This window comes from Thermobia domestica, chromosome 2 (genome assembly GCF_964235325.1).
Source record: "Thermobia domestica chromosome 2, izTheDome1.hap1.1, whole genome shotgun sequence".
Classification (NCBI taxonomy): Eukaryota; Metazoa; Arthropoda; class Insecta; order Zygentoma; family Lepismatidae; genus Thermobia; species Thermobia domestica.
Window position 1 is genome coordinate 150,795,544 of NC_137455.1, and position 16,003 is coordinate 150,811,546.

A 16,003-nucleotide genomic window follows, 5' to 3' on the forward strand; every position below is an offset into this window, starting at 1 on the left:
TACTTTATATATATCTATATAGTTCTTCACTCTTCTAATTTTCCTAATACTACTTTACTATTTTAATATTCTATTTACAAAATATTTTGCATTCTTCTCTAGACCCACATTTTGTACAATATTAATTTCTTATCTAAATACTACGAACATACAACGAATGAAATGCTTCATTGAATAAGAGCATCATGTGATGGTACCAGAGTATAAACATGAATTACAGGAAACATATACTTCAACTTTACATACTTTAAAAAATGAGAAAGAATTCTTTTATTTTTGTCTCTATATCCGGATATGAAATGTACTAAGAAAATCAGGAGCGCGAGTGATGACATGTTCAAACTCAATGAAGGAAAGTTTTCCATCTCCATCAACATCTGATTCTTCGACCACTTTCTCACAGATCTGTGTTATCTCCTCGGGAGTTAATTCATTTCGAGTCAACAATTTTAAAGTTTGTTCCAAATCTCTTGGTCCCAAATGTTGATCACCATCGAAATCTTAAAAAAAAAAAGAGAGAGAGAGAGAATTAATTTTTGTGTTTTAATTTTGAATAGTAACTTTAGCAGAATTAAATACAAAAATTTCAGAAAAAAATATACATTTTTATCACTTTGTCTATTAGTTAACAATTCCAATGTACTGGAACTTGATTTTCTGGAGAGTTATTCTAGAAATTACTTGTTTCAAGAAAATATCGGAAATTATACTGCATATAATAAACTGATAAAACGTGTGTGTTCCGAGTCATAAGCGCAAATGCAATAAAGGCTCGTTTTCTAAAAATGCACTGTGAGCGGTTTAAAGCACAAGTCGACAAATTATAACTTTTTATCTGCTACATGGAGGAAAAGTACTTTTCTTTAATAATTTGGTGCTTGGGCAATAAAAATGAAATCGGCCAATGATGGTTGCTGACAAAATTTAGTTTTTTATTATTTATTTATTTATTTATTTATTTATTTATTTTTTTGCCTAAGTTTGTACCACATTCAGGGAGTTGAAAACGGGTATTCATTTTTTAGCCGCGCAGGTTTGTTTGTAGCGGCCATTTTGTATAGGCGCGTGTGCGTATTTTGAATTTTTCAGAGGAGCCCGTTAAACGCTGTAAATTCTTAGGTTTTAAAGTTAATGAGTTCAAACTAAAACCATATGAAAGATAATGGAATGGACAACATTTTATGTTCTGTGACATTGAGACATACTTTAGAACGTCAAAAAAACAAGCTCTGAACATTAAAATTGAAAACCTAGAAATGGCCATTTTGGAATGTGCATTTTGAAACGAAATAAATGAGACTCACCCTCAAGTTTTTGTCTACATAGATACTAGATAATAGCCAACGTTCCAAACAAGTTTCAGATCTAAGAACCATATACCTGATATTTTGGAAACTTTTATAAACATTGCGAATTTCCGAAAATCGTGTATTTTCACCATCAAATATCTCAGGAAGGACGCAAGTGAAAAATCTCAAATTTGCCAAAACAGACGATAGTTACGCAGTAACCAGTGGGTAAAATTGCATCACTGCGACTTGAATAGTTTCTGAGTTATAAGTTTTTTCTTCACTGGGACTTAATATCATGAAGCACCATGAGGCGTGGATGTAAACTTTGTAGTAAAAGTCAAAATAACACGACAGTACCGTTAAATGGGTAAAGCGTGCATAATTTATGAATCATATCTTGTACAAAAAAAAAACGAAAGTGATCTGTTATTTCTTTCCTGCCCATAACGCTGCTGTTAAGACATCAGTTAGGTAGACAGTTGACTAATTTGTGTACAGGGTTGGCACTGATATTGAAAGTACAACCTGTAGGAGTTTTGAACTTTATAGATGTGAGTTTCCGGAGAACCTTATTGATTGGCACCCACACTTTGTCATTCGTAAACAGTTTGAAAGAGGTTCTTGGGCCATGGGGATAGAAAAAAGTGAACAAAAAGATGATTATTTTCCTAACGGATGTCTTCAATTCTTCCAATCCACCATTTCTGGTTGAAAATACAGGCTATGGTATCATTAGGTGCAAATGACAACATGTTATGTTTTGGAAATACTGAAGTACTGCGATCAGTAAATTCATTTGATTGTGAGTATTCATAACATCTGATTTGTGTTTGCGTCAGAGGTACAAATCTATGATATGATCCCGCATTGATAATTCTTTTACAAGCAGCAAATCTCGAATTTCTTGTTGTTTGACTGTACTTCTTCTGGTGAAACATAGATACATTGTGTGACAGAGATACTGTCAACACAACATCTGTTCAGCTGTTAAAATCGCGAATTTCTCATCATTCCAACAACGTATATCTCAGAAACTACTCAAGTCTCAGTGGTGTAATTTTACTCACATGTTACTGCACAACTCTCGTCTATTTTGTGCAAATTTGGGATTTTTCACTTGTGTCCTTCCTGAGATATTTGATGGTGAAAATACACGATTTTCGAAAATTCGCAATGTTAAAAAAAATTTTAAAAAACAGGTTTTCAGATCTGAAACTTGTTTGGGACGTTGTTTACTATCTAGTCTCTATGCAGACAAAAAATTAAAGGTGAGCCTCATTTATTTCGTTTTAAAATGTACATTCCAAAATGGCCATTTCTAGGTTTCCAACTTTAATGTTCAGAGCTTTTATTTTCGATGTTCGAAAGTACGTCTCAATGTGCACAGAACATAGAATGTTGTTCATTCCATTATCTTTCATACAGATTTGGTTTGAACTCATTATCTTTAAAACTTAAGAAGTTACAGCGCTTAACGAAATACCCTAAAAAGTGCAAAATACGCACACGCGCCTATACAAAATAGCCGCTACAAACTGTGGCAGAGCCAGTATTTTAATTAACAAAATCATAATTTAATGATTAATTTTATTTATTTTGAGAATATTGGATTTATGTAAGATATTAAAATTGTTGTTTGGTGAAGGAAAATAACAGTCATAATTCAGGTCAATGCAAGTTTGTAAAATTATACTATTTTGCCGTCAGCGAAGAAAAACAAACAATAACACATAATTGGTAGTCTGCGAATGCAGGAAAGAAATTTATAAAATGCGTCGGCAATAACATTCTGTTAAATCATGAATTGCATTTGTATAATGTTTGTGAACACGAGACACATTCACGGATATGTAGAAATTGCCTAGAATCATGAGATCAGAGAATTCCGAGTGTTGCAGTTTTTGTTCTCGAAATGAGGAAGAACTTTGTTTTTCCAAAAGAAAGGAGGACACACGTGCCTGACGTCAGACGACGCCACCGAATTCCTGGAGTGAATTCTGAAACAAAACCAGGGGACAGGAGGTCTCTAGAGAGAGAAGTGCGGAGCCTTTAGATGGGAGTAGTACTGAGCCTATTCATCGAGTAGTACCGAGTTATTGGAAGGAGAAGTTAAACACTGCTAAGTTTTGAATGTGATTTGAGAGCACAAAGTCAATCACAACATTGAGACTCCGGTCTTCAGTCTGAGTGCGACTATCTTCAGTCAACTAACATTTAACGTCAGTTATACCAGAACAGTGGATTGAGACGCCATCTCCAATGTGGACCATTTATTGACCAGAGAGACGCCTGTCAGCTACGATATCAACTTGGCGATATCGACATCTAATAATCAACCCAGGAGAGCATCATCAGGAATCATCAACCGAAGACATCAATCAAGGTATGTGTGACTTCAAATTCAGAGTTGAAATGCTCAATGCTTGGTATGCATTGCTCTTCTGGCAAAGTTTCTAGATATCCGATTTTATCCACGACATTTACACAAGCAACACTTTCAAATAAGAAATATAACTTAGTCTTTCATTGAACTTATGAGTTGTCATTTCAATTTAATCCCCATAAGAATTATGCTTTATGCAATAACCTCTCGCATAGAAAACAGTAACTTACCCACTCATTCTAGATGGTGAGTGGAAGGTGATCTGCTCGATTCAACTATCGCATCCCTATTTCAAGGCACGAATTGAGCAGGTTGTCAAAACAACCCGTTTTCAATTCCCTGAATGTGGTACAATCTTAGGTAAAAATTTAACTAGGAATGCAATGGATGTACCCGATTGCAATGAAATGAGCTGAGCGAGCTTAAACTACGTAATCATTCCTGGCCATTATGCAATAATAAATGCCATTTTTAATTATTGACAAAAAAATCGCGTGAAAACTTTTTCCCCATGTTAAGTCTATGCAAGCGTTTTTCGGTGATTATTTCTCGATGGTACATCGGATTTTTGATTTCGACCTATGTTGTCACTCAGCATGACATACTCTATCAGCGTGCTAAGTTTGGTTGAGATCGGCCAAACGGTCTAGGAGGAGTTCGCGGACAACCAAACGGCTAACCCGAGTATAAGAGCTTCGCTTCGCTCAGCTCAAAAAATAAATAAATTTTGTCAGCAACCTTTAACCTGGAAATTGGTCGATTTCATTTGCATTGTTCCGGGTGCTGATTCCAAATATAACCACGAAAATTTTCGCGCACGTCACATTTTTTTTTTTTTTTTTTAATATTCACATCAAAATTATGGTAATTTAGGTAAACTTTTACGGTATTCATGAAAATATTGTCCCGTTTAACATTACTGACGTATTATTTTATGTTGCAAACCAGAAAACCAAACCTATCCTAAGTTAAATAAATGTAGAACATATTGCTGCATGGGTGGGCGCCTCGGAGAGGGGCAATTGCCCTGCCTCGCTGGAAATTGAAATACTCTTATGCATGAGGGACTTTTGCGACGAAATTGCCTACGTTTAGGACTTTTGCCCCCTGAAAATTTTTGCCCTCCCCTGAAAAAATTGGAAGGAATGGAAAGAAGCTTATATATGAACCAACAAGTGTTAGAATAGGAAGGGAAATCACAGAGAGGAGTGCAATTGGAAGGGGAATTCGACAGGGATGCTTAACCCTTTCGGACCCGGGTCATTTTTGGCGTTTTCCTATATTTTCAGTTAGTGGTTTATTGTTCAAAAACTATTTACCCAATTTATATGGTTAAGACCATATTTTTTAGAAGAGGGATGTGGCTATTTTTTGGTATAAGTTACATTCCAGTGTTGCCAACGGGAGGGAAATGTAAGGGTGAAAATTTACAAAAAGATTCCCTAATTAAAGATTGTTTGTAGCTGGCACTACTGTTGCCATATGAGTGCAAGTCAACTAAAAAACTCTTTGCTATGTTGACACGGTACAGTGAAAACCTGAAGTCGCTCGCTGCCATACAAAGAAAGAAAGAAAAATTCTCTGTCATTATACACATGAAATTTTGACCACTTTTATGCTTCAGAAGCAAAAATCAACCAATATGCCGAGGCTACAGCTTCCCTAATTATCCTATTGAAACTTTTTATGGTGCGTTCTGTAGGTCAAAGAGGAGGCTTTGAGATAGTGGTATGATTGTTCCAATGTAGCCAGCAAGAGGGAAATAATAGAGGGGGAAGGGAAAATTTCCCCCTAAAATCGTGTATTATTTGTGGCTGGCAACACTGCTACCAGACAAACGCAAACTATCTTAAAACAAACATTAGTACACCACTAATACATCCCACAAGTATCATGGCGATATTCAAGAAACAAAGCTTCTAATTACAAAAAATAGATTACGGTAAACAGAAAAGTAGGGAAAAACTAGAAAAATCAAGGATTAGAACCTAAATACGAATTTTTCGTGCGCACCCTAATTACCCCATTGTAACGATCTGTATTCGCTTTTGTTCAGTAAGGACCAATGTTTGACTGGTGTAAATTGACTTACGCTCGGACGTATAGCTACGGATTTATAAGCAAAAATTTCGAAAATTTATATTTTTTGCCCAAATTTAGGGAGATTTTAATTTCCCCAGTTGGCAACAATGCGCGCGGGCCGATCCAATTGATGTCAACAATTAGGTATCCATCCGAGGTATCTACCTGATATGTCTTAAGGAGATCTCTCTACAACGAAGGAAGCTACATGGGAAAAGAAAGAAAGAAAATTCGAAATTCGAAAATTCTCAAATTTTTGACTTTGGGCTGAAATTTGAGAAGGAAATTCAACACCAAAAAGAAAAAAACTAATATGATAAATTATGGTCCAACCATATTTGGCCAAATTCTTAATTAGTGTTCACACAGTAGCGGATTAAAAAAAGTGACACATAGGGAGGAAAGCCTATAAAATGAAGACGTAGAGGATTCAGTAGGAGGTAGAATGATTAGCTGTATAGGTTTGCAGCTGAAAAGAAAATCAATAAGATGCTAGAAAACTCAAGGAAGGACTGTGAAGAATATTGGATGAAAATAAATGTTAGAAAAACAAAAGTCATGGTGATTGGACCGAAGCGGTCGGTGTCAGAGTTGAAGTAAGAGAGAAGAAAATAGAACAGGTGACTAGTTTTCGATATCTGAATAGTATTATTAGTGATTATATGAAATGCGAACGTGAAATAAAAGCAAGGATGGGAATGGCGAAAGAACCCATTAGGAGGAAGAAAAATCTGTTTTGTGGGACCTTAATAAAAAACCTGAGTAAAAGACTCATAAAAAGACTCATAAAAACTTTGTACGGGCAGAAACATGGATATTACCCAAACATGATGAAAAATGACTGGAAGCTTTCGAAATGTGAGTGTGGAGAAGAATGGAGAGAATTACTTGAGTCGAGCAAAAAACGAATGAGAGGGTATTAGTAATGGTGGGGGAGAAAAGAATACCTTTAGATATTATTGAGAAGAGGAAAAGAAACTGGTTGGTATATTGACTAAGGAAGGTATTATGAGGGACGTGTTAGAGGTTATGGTAGCAGGAAAGATAAGGAGGGGAAGAAAGAGGCTACAATTGATGGACGATATCAAAACAAAAAATCGTATGTGAAGACGAAGAGGTTAGCGGAAGACCATAAACCATGGAAGCTCCTCAGTTGCGACAAGTGACCTGCAAATAATGGCAGAATACTACAACTATGGTGATGATGTAACTGACAAAAATCACTGGTTTGAATTTTAAATGTGCCGTGGTCCATTCGGGAACTGCATCTACTTAATTTTGTTATATGGTTTGCTAAAAAGATTTAAGTGACCTTCACCACACCACTTCACCAATCCGGACCCACATAATGGCACTACTCCAGTAAAAGTGATAGATGTTCAAAATTTTCTTATTTTCATGTCACCAGAGGCAGGAACTGAATTAAATGGAACAGTTATGCAGGTAGTTCTAGTATATTTCATATAAATATGCTTTATACTAACATTTTATGCTTACAATTCGTTGTTTACATATCGTATACTGCATTGTATCATTTATTTTTTAGTTTATGTTCTTTGGAAAAAGGACACATTGAACACTATTACAAAATGCTTTTATGTTGAAATAATATACATATCCCAAAAATTACTTAACAGTACTTTATCAAAAAGTTTATTGCATCAATATTCTTTGAATTGATGATTAAAAATTCTATTAGATAAAAGTACTACAAACTTTCAATTGAGATTTTCTCAAAACCATCATTTTGGTTGTAGACCCTTAGTGAGAAGAACGACTTAATTTATTTAACATGCATTGTTATTCGGCTTAGTGTATTTATGAATGAGACGTAAATGTAACATTTTACTCAGCTATAGAGTAAATATGTAGATTGTTCATCCGTCATATGTAGATGGCTTCATAGCACAGCTTTGCTAGTTCGATACCATATTTGTTTTACACCAAGGAAGAATAATAAAGCAGCTTTTCTAGTGTTTCTTCACTTTCTCCCATTTTTCATCCATTAATTATGTCCTTATTGTAAATATGCATTTAACCAATGTAACATGTAACCTTTGTTAGGATTAATTACGGAAATTTAAATGTTTATGGCTTAGCTAAGTATTTCGTATTTCTAGATTTCTAAGGAATCATTTTAAAAATCATTAATCCTCAAGGAGTAATGTACAAGACCAAAACATCTATCCAAAATTGTTAAATTTACATTGGTAAAATAGCATTTTAAAATCATTATTTAAGCTACCTTTTTTCTTTATAAGAAAGCTCTCTGTAATTTCTGGGTTAGCTTTTGAGTACCTATATCTATCACTGTATAATTATGATTGATGATCACTGCTGGTAAACGGTAAAAGTGACCAACAAGATTGAAAGTTATTTATTTGGTTTCAATATTAAAAGCGAATAAAATAGTAAATATTGGAAGTAATAGAAAGGATCGTTGACGCTCAAGAGATAAACCTACATTACAAATAATCAGTTGCTGTGTTTATTCTGAAAAATAAAATCTTTAAAGAACTTTCAGTCTTAGTTTTTACCGATAGTCCTCAATGATAAAAATTACTTACCATAGATTTTAAAAGCATAAAATACTTTAATATCTCTGGGTGCCTGTTCGCTGAATACAGACAACAAATCTAAAAAGTCCTCAAACGTAAGATTACCAGTACCATCTGCTGAAAATACTTCACAAATTCTGCGTCGAAATGGGTTCTCCTGTCAACAAAAATTCGCATGAAAGATTTTTAGAATTTAATTTATGCAAGAATGGCAATGAAATCTAATTCCATTGAAGACTGTGAGGTAACAAACCCATCTTGACTCTCAGGTATTAAGGTTACGATATGACAGACGTTAAAGAAGAGGATATCTTATGATTTTACTAAAAAGTTTATTTAAAAAATATACTAAAAGGTTAATAATATTACTCAACAAATCCCTTAATGGCATAGCAAGAAACAGTGGCGTCATTGCATATTTTCTACGGGGAGGGGACGTAGGACAATATTATCCACCGATATAAGTAGAGTTCCACATTTTTTAATTAGTATAATGTAATACAATTGATATAGAATGGACCATTTATTTTCAAACGCCCTTGTAATTTTAAAACTAGTTGAAAAATTCCATAAAACCTTGTAACATGCTAATATTGACAGAACATTATTTTGTATACTCTAGAACCACCAGATTAACAATGTTGCCATCCCTATATATATATATATATATATATATATATATATATATATATATATATATATATATATATAATGGTATTACGTCAGTTCATTACATATTATAAATCTACATTTAAACGAAATCTTACAATATTGTGTGTTACAAACTGAGGACCCTACAGTATCACAAGCATCCGTAAACATCCAAATTTTGGAAACCTCTATAATAGTAATAACGCAAGTGAAACGGACAAGTCAATGCACGTTCGTAAGTACCTTACTGTAGAATACTATGATCATGAAATGATGCATTTGAAACAACTAGAAACAAAGTTATATGAGGGATTTAAAAGTTACTTTCTTTGAAAAATTTTATTTCAGAAAATTCCTTAGAAAGTATCACATCCAATAATATAGATGGTTTGTGTAATAAATTGATATCTCAACCCGTTCCGGTGATATGATGAATATTGGTAAAGTTTGCAGCTAATGTTCTTTTACTAAAGTCCCTGCACAATTTCATTACTGCACTGTGGGACATATACTTGTTTCCATTCCGCCTCAAGTAAATTGCGGATTTATTAACACCGTCTGACGTTATAAGTTGAATAAGTGCTCGCTAGAGATGTTTCAACTAATCCATTGTTCGAGCTTTCTTAAATGTGCTTCACCATGTGCAAACAGTACACTAATACCATCTGCAATTACCAGCTGATTTCTGGCGTACAATGCCATTTAGCAATACAAACATACAGTTGTATTAAAATGAAATTAAATACAGTTTTACGTCTCACGTATACTTACTGTATGTATATATTTATTACAAGATGCAGCAGGTTGTAGAACCCATTTACAGTGTTCATAACAAAATACAGTTCTTATAGGTTTACATAATATTTAAGGGTTTACCATACACAAAGAATTCTTTATAATATTACATACTTCCAATTTCAATTTTCTTATGTTGTTAACACTGACATCTTAGCTTTCATTAACCTATTGTAAGTTACATTCAATCTTCATGCTGGTGACTCTATTATATCATTTGTGAAGAGTCTGTCACAATGAATGAATGTGATATTTCTAGGTGGGATTATATTTGTTGGGATATGAATTATAAATTTGGTAACTAGGACCATGCAACCAATATGATTATCAAACAGCTTGTATAAAAAATAGCATTTTCTGCGTATTTCATCTCTGTTCTAATGTAGTGTATTCAAATCTAAAGATTGGTTATTGTGTCATTGGATACAGTTGTGTTTTCTCGTATGTCAAATAACTTTATAGATGTTTCTAACTCTTTTCTAAAGTTGTAAAGTTCGTCAGGAGTACAGATTTTTTTAGATTCACAATCAGAATCTCTAAAGAATTTAATAATACTAACATAAGACGATTCAAATGCTATATGAATACTACATTTGAAACAATCTTTAAGACATAATAATTATGTGTAATCTATATTCAGAAATAAACATAAGCTAATTAATGCCAATGCGCATTAAGCGCTATATTTCTAACCGACTATTTTTTTTTAAATTTCAGGAGGTAAAATAATGTTTATTTCGTATAGTAAATGCATTGGAATTGTATGATTTCTAGACATGATTTGCCTTTATTAGTATTATTGTAGAGAGGGTATTTATTCTAGACCACTCAACTTCTTCATTTAAGTTACCTTGAAGCAATTTGTAGTCATCTAATGTTTTTAGTGAGAGATATATTTTAATGTCATTTTCAAACAATAGGGCATGTTAATGTTTTATTTAATATGGTAGATAACACAAAGAGCAATAACTGACCGAAATTGTACTTTTCATAACTATAAATACTACCTAGTAGGGTAAAGGAGACGGAATATTAATGAAGTGGATAAACCATTAAGTAAAAATAAGCACGCACTTAGGGCATCAAGGGAGGGGGACACATAAATCTTAAACAGAATTTCAAACTGTTCTTTTATATTAATAATAGAGTAAATTTACCCTAAGTTCAGGTAACTTCTCCATTTGTTCCACTGGAATCTGAATAGTCATTGGCTCATCTCCTGTCATTGCCTTCGGTATAATATCAGGACTTAATTCTCTTAGCTTCTTGTGAACCCTGCAATAATGATGAAAATAATAATTATGATAATGTTGATTTATATGCTATTAACAGCTGTAATTATTGCTACATGCAATATATATACAGTAAAGTTAACGTGATTGAGCAAATTTGTTTCATAGTAATTTTATTACAGTTAATTAGTATATACCCTATATACATTATTTGCCATTTATTCCATTGGTTGGCCATATTAGATAAATACAACTTCAGAATAAAAATTACAACTGTGGCAAATCCTCTTTGATAAATGCAATCTATTCTAATCTAAAACTTATACTATTACATATTATGTATTTTAATAACATTTATTATTATTATTATTATTATTATTATTATTATTATTATTATTATTATTATTATTATTATTATTATTTTGAATTTGGTAGTTAGATTTTAAGAGAAAAATAATGTAGGTACGTAGTATAATATCTATTTCACTTTGTAATTCAAGCATGCTGTTGCTTTACAAATGCTATGGTTTGTATAATTTTTATTGCTTATTTTGTAATCAAGAATCTTCAAAATAATAGTAATAATTCTCTTCCAAGTTTTTATGACGTCGATCCTACTTCTCTCTCTCTTAACTGTTTTGGCTTTAAAGAACTTAGCTATACTTAACTAAGCCTACCAGATAAACGTCTCTCAAATACGAGACAAATTTCCTTACACAGTGATTTCTAAAATAGTAAAAATATATATTATCAACAAAATGCCTATTGAAATTCGTTTGTGATATATTTAGATATTTATTTTACAGCACAAAAAACATTTCTACTTCCCATTAACAATATTTATTAATGTATTAACTGACAATATTTCTTAACATAAATAATAACATTTCATAGCTTTTTGTTAAACGGATGGTGGATGATACTTTCTTATGGAATTAAAGCACGTAAGCAGACGTAGGAGTCTGAAACATAACTTGGGTATACTAAATCTACAAACATACAAACATATTATACGCTTACAATTTCAAAGTTGATTTAAGTTTAGATAATTTAAAATAAATGTTTTACAAGAATTACAATTCGTTGATTCTTTCTAAAATTTAATAAAAAACTTGGATTTTTTAAAAGTTAGGTGCGATCTCATAGTTGTATTTATTGTTTGAGAAATATTTATACGTAACATTTTTGTTACCTAATAATTATTCACCTCAGTACAATAACATTAAAATCCACCTATAATACTCGTAAATTATTCTTCGTATATGCAACTACGATATATTCGAAAATTTAAAAGTGTTACTAAATTATGAACTTCTATATAACTGCCTTTTAAGACGATATCATTACTTTCAGAAATCAATTTAAAGTAGAGACCAGGATCATTGTCATAAGATATCTAATTTGATTAAGAGTCAGTACGTAGGAGGATTTTGAACAATTCGAGGGAAGGAAACAAGATATACATGTAGCCTAAAGACGAGATATCTGAGAACCCTATGCACGTAATAAATTCATTAGGCATTATTTATTAGTATATAAAACATTATATATATATATATATATATATATATATATATATATATATATATATATATGTATGTATGTATGTATGTATATATATATATATAGGGTTAGCATAAATGATTCATTCGTTTTGAAAAGGCCATATTTTCAAAAGTGTTGCACATACACACATGAAAGATATATGAAAAGTTCACGAAGTTTTTATTGTGTGGCAGCACGAGTCCATTACCTTTCCGATCGAGTGTGGCAGTGTGGCAGTACGAGGTTAGTGCCTGTCGAAAATAATTTGAAAGCAAGAAAAAAGACGTCGAGTATCGTCTGAACGTGTGTCGTGTCACCAAAGAGGCACATGATAAAGATTTGTAGAGGGCAGTGGCGTATTTAGGAGGGCTTCCGGGCTTAAGCCCCCCCCCCCGAAATCTTACTTACTATAGTAAAGTATATGAAATATCTGGCAGAATTTTCACATTTTCAGGCAAAGCCCCCCCGAAAGAAAATCGTAAATACGCCACAGGTAGAGGGTGTATAAACTTGGTGAGTTTGTAGTTCTTTTCATATATCTTTCATGTGTGTACGTGTAATACTTTTGAATAAATAACCTTTTGAAAATGAATGGATTATTTATGCTAGCACTGTATACAACGAAATCAAAAATTAAAATGTAATGTTGTGAAACTTGGCAAGTATGTTGCAAAAATAAGGAAAAACAGCTGCGAAATATAACAACCAATCATAATCTGAACTTCAAGGCAAAATTACTAAATTTCTAAAAGCAAAAAACTGACTCGTACATAGTATGTATCTGTTAATGTTAGAATGAATCTATACAATAATTTGTTTGCTAATTTTCTAATTGATTATGTATACTGCGAAATTGGTCATGCTTGCCTTAATTTCAATGAGCAAAATATATAAACATCATAACAACTAAAACAAGTTTTTACTTACAATATTTTTTTTTCAAATTCACATTTAGCAGATCACACTCCATAGGAGATAATGATGTGAAAATTGTGCAGGATCGTTATAATTTATACTGGATTAAATACCAAATTTCATACAGTAGTTCAGCATCACTAACACCTGAGGTGTATGCCTAAGAATTAAATGTCTATCATCTTGATATCCCCATATTGTCTCAGGTGGGCATTGATTTCTTACTTTTCTCAAAACTATTCGACTAACTTTAACAATTGTTTGCTTGAATTGAAGCTTAAGATCCATAGATTCTGTAATAATTTGTTTTTAAAGTCATTGTTAACACTGAATATTAATCTACATTTGCACAATACCTTTCTTATTACTTTCTAAAAGTCTTGTTAAGCATACAATTATTAAATGTGTTGATAATTTAAATTCAGGAATTATTAACTAACCTTAAAATCTCTTTCCTTGTGAAAAAGGTGCAGTCCTAAAGGAAGGAAGAAAACACTTATATTCATTTGTTATACCAGTATTTTATTACGTATTGTTTATTTAAATCATAGAGGATGTATCTTCTGTCCGTCGCTTAATCTCCTCATTTCAATAGTTATCATAATATATTTTCCACTCCAGTGATGAGTTACCTTGCAGAAATTAAGAAACTGTGCAAGGAAAATATGTAAACCACATAATAACAGGTTTAAATACATACTATACTAATAATCTGAAATTTGTAAGGTGATATGCTTTTCTGGGTTTCTCTTACATCATATCACTGTAGTTTGTGGAACAAAATTGCAGTGGCGGAGTGTGATACTTTCTAAAGTGTTAGCCTAGACTTCCTGTTTAACAGTATTTAATATATAAAACTGAAATGTCTGTTCTTAACACTTTAAGAATAGGGTTATAAAAAGTATTTTCATCCCTTTCCTCCCTTAGGATATGGATGAGAAAGTGAATTAGACGAGATCCATTGGGTGAGACACTAATAACTTTCGGTTTTTTAAATGCCATCTTCTCCCTCTTTCATCCCTCTGGCTGAAAATATGCTAGAAACCTAAGTCAGACCATGTACCAAAAGTCATTTAAATTGGTGCAGCAAGTTAGGAGGATTTGGCGAACAAAGATTGTTTTGTACATATGTATATAATTTATATAACAGAATATTGAGTCAGAAAAACAATCACCTGATTATGAAATTATATTATAAAAGCACTAATTAACTACTAATTACACATACAAATAAATATTTTACACTTTAAAAATAAATATTACCTTCAAAATATGTTATTAATTATTTTATGAAGCTTTACTGCTAACGGTGAATGATTAAAATCATACATTTGCTGTTTATTTCTTTAATTCCTCAATTTTGGTTTAGAGATAATGAAATAACCACAACTTCAATTCATAAGGGATCTGGAGTTTTCCGCCGCCAATCACGAATTCAAATAAACTAAATCTAGCTTCATATAAACGAATTGTATGGGCAGCACCATTATCCGTTTCGTCATGACTAATACGGCAAAGAGGTGTGATTGCAGCACAACTTAGTGTTCAATTGGCAAAAATTGCGCATGTGTGCCTTCTCGAAATCTCGTGCCAAGCATGTGCCCAAGAAAATATACTAACACGGCAGTACGAGGGACTTCTGTTATGCTGCGGAGACGAAGCAATATACTAGATACACGTATTTTAAAATCACTCAACTACTTCGTACAGTATTTAATGCGTGCATATATATATATATATATATACAGGGTGTTTAATAAGTAATGGTCATAAATTAAACCGTAGATAGTACATGCCAAAACTAACAAAAAAGTCTTAGTAAACATGTGTCCGCAGACGCTTCGTAACGGAGATAGAGCCTGTCGAAAGTGTGGGAAAATGAAGTTTAGAGACGAATATCTCAAAAAGTATGAATCGGACAGAGGGTCCAATGAATGACTATCGAAGTCAGACATGCGCTATGCAGAAATGCATAATTGATAACTGCAATGCGCGCGCAAGGGATTCCCCAAAGAAACGCAGGGATTCCCGGAAAATTGTCTAAGGAAAGGGGGCTCGAGATGAACACCGAGGGCAAGTCTATCCACCATAATTCACAAGTCGTGGTACCAGGTCGAAAGCTCCAAAAGATACAAAATGGCGGACAATGTTTACGTGCCGTGTCTGGTTGCATAACCAACAGGAAATGAGAGAGGTAATCGAAGTGTGGTGATGTACGTTCAAAATTGCTCCAGGAAGAATTCCGACAACTAATGCATACGTACAAGTGTGGCAGCACTTAGGTAAATCAAACGGTATGCAAAGCACAGATGAAGCATTATGTGCTAAGCAGTTAACGTAACGAATATCCGCAAACTGGATTGCAATGGGAAAAGCATGACAACATTCGAGTATTTGGGAGGCGAATCTGAAGCATTCCGCATGTTGAACGCGTAAGTGTATTACAACAAGCAAAAAATGATGGACATGTCGTGTTTCTCCATATCAACAAACACAAATCGTCACGTTGGTAATGTGTACAGCATTAATCATAAGGTAAACAGTAAATAC

At 33.0% G+C, this 16,003-nt stretch overlaps 1 protein-coding gene across 1 annotated transcript in view; it reads right to left on the reverse strand.

Moving 5' to 3' along the window:
* Positions 1–246: 246 nt before the first annotated feature.
* Positions 247–16,003, reverse strand: part of Cib2 (Calcium and integrin binding family member 2) — a 59,331-nt gene continuing 43,574 nt past the window's right edge. Inside the window, exons 2-5 of the mRNA XM_081747191.1 lie at positions 13,894–13,928; positions 10,919–11,036; positions 8,325–8,472; positions 247–500 (exon numbers count right to left, since the gene is read on the reverse strand). Of these exons, the coding sequence (XP_081603317.1) occupies positions 283–500; positions 8,325–8,472; positions 10,919–11,036; positions 13,894–13,928 (519 nt within the window). The 3' untranslated portion in view covers positions 247–282. The remainder of the gene's footprint in view (positions 501–8,324; positions 8,473–10,918; positions 11,037–13,893; positions 13,929–16,003) is intronic.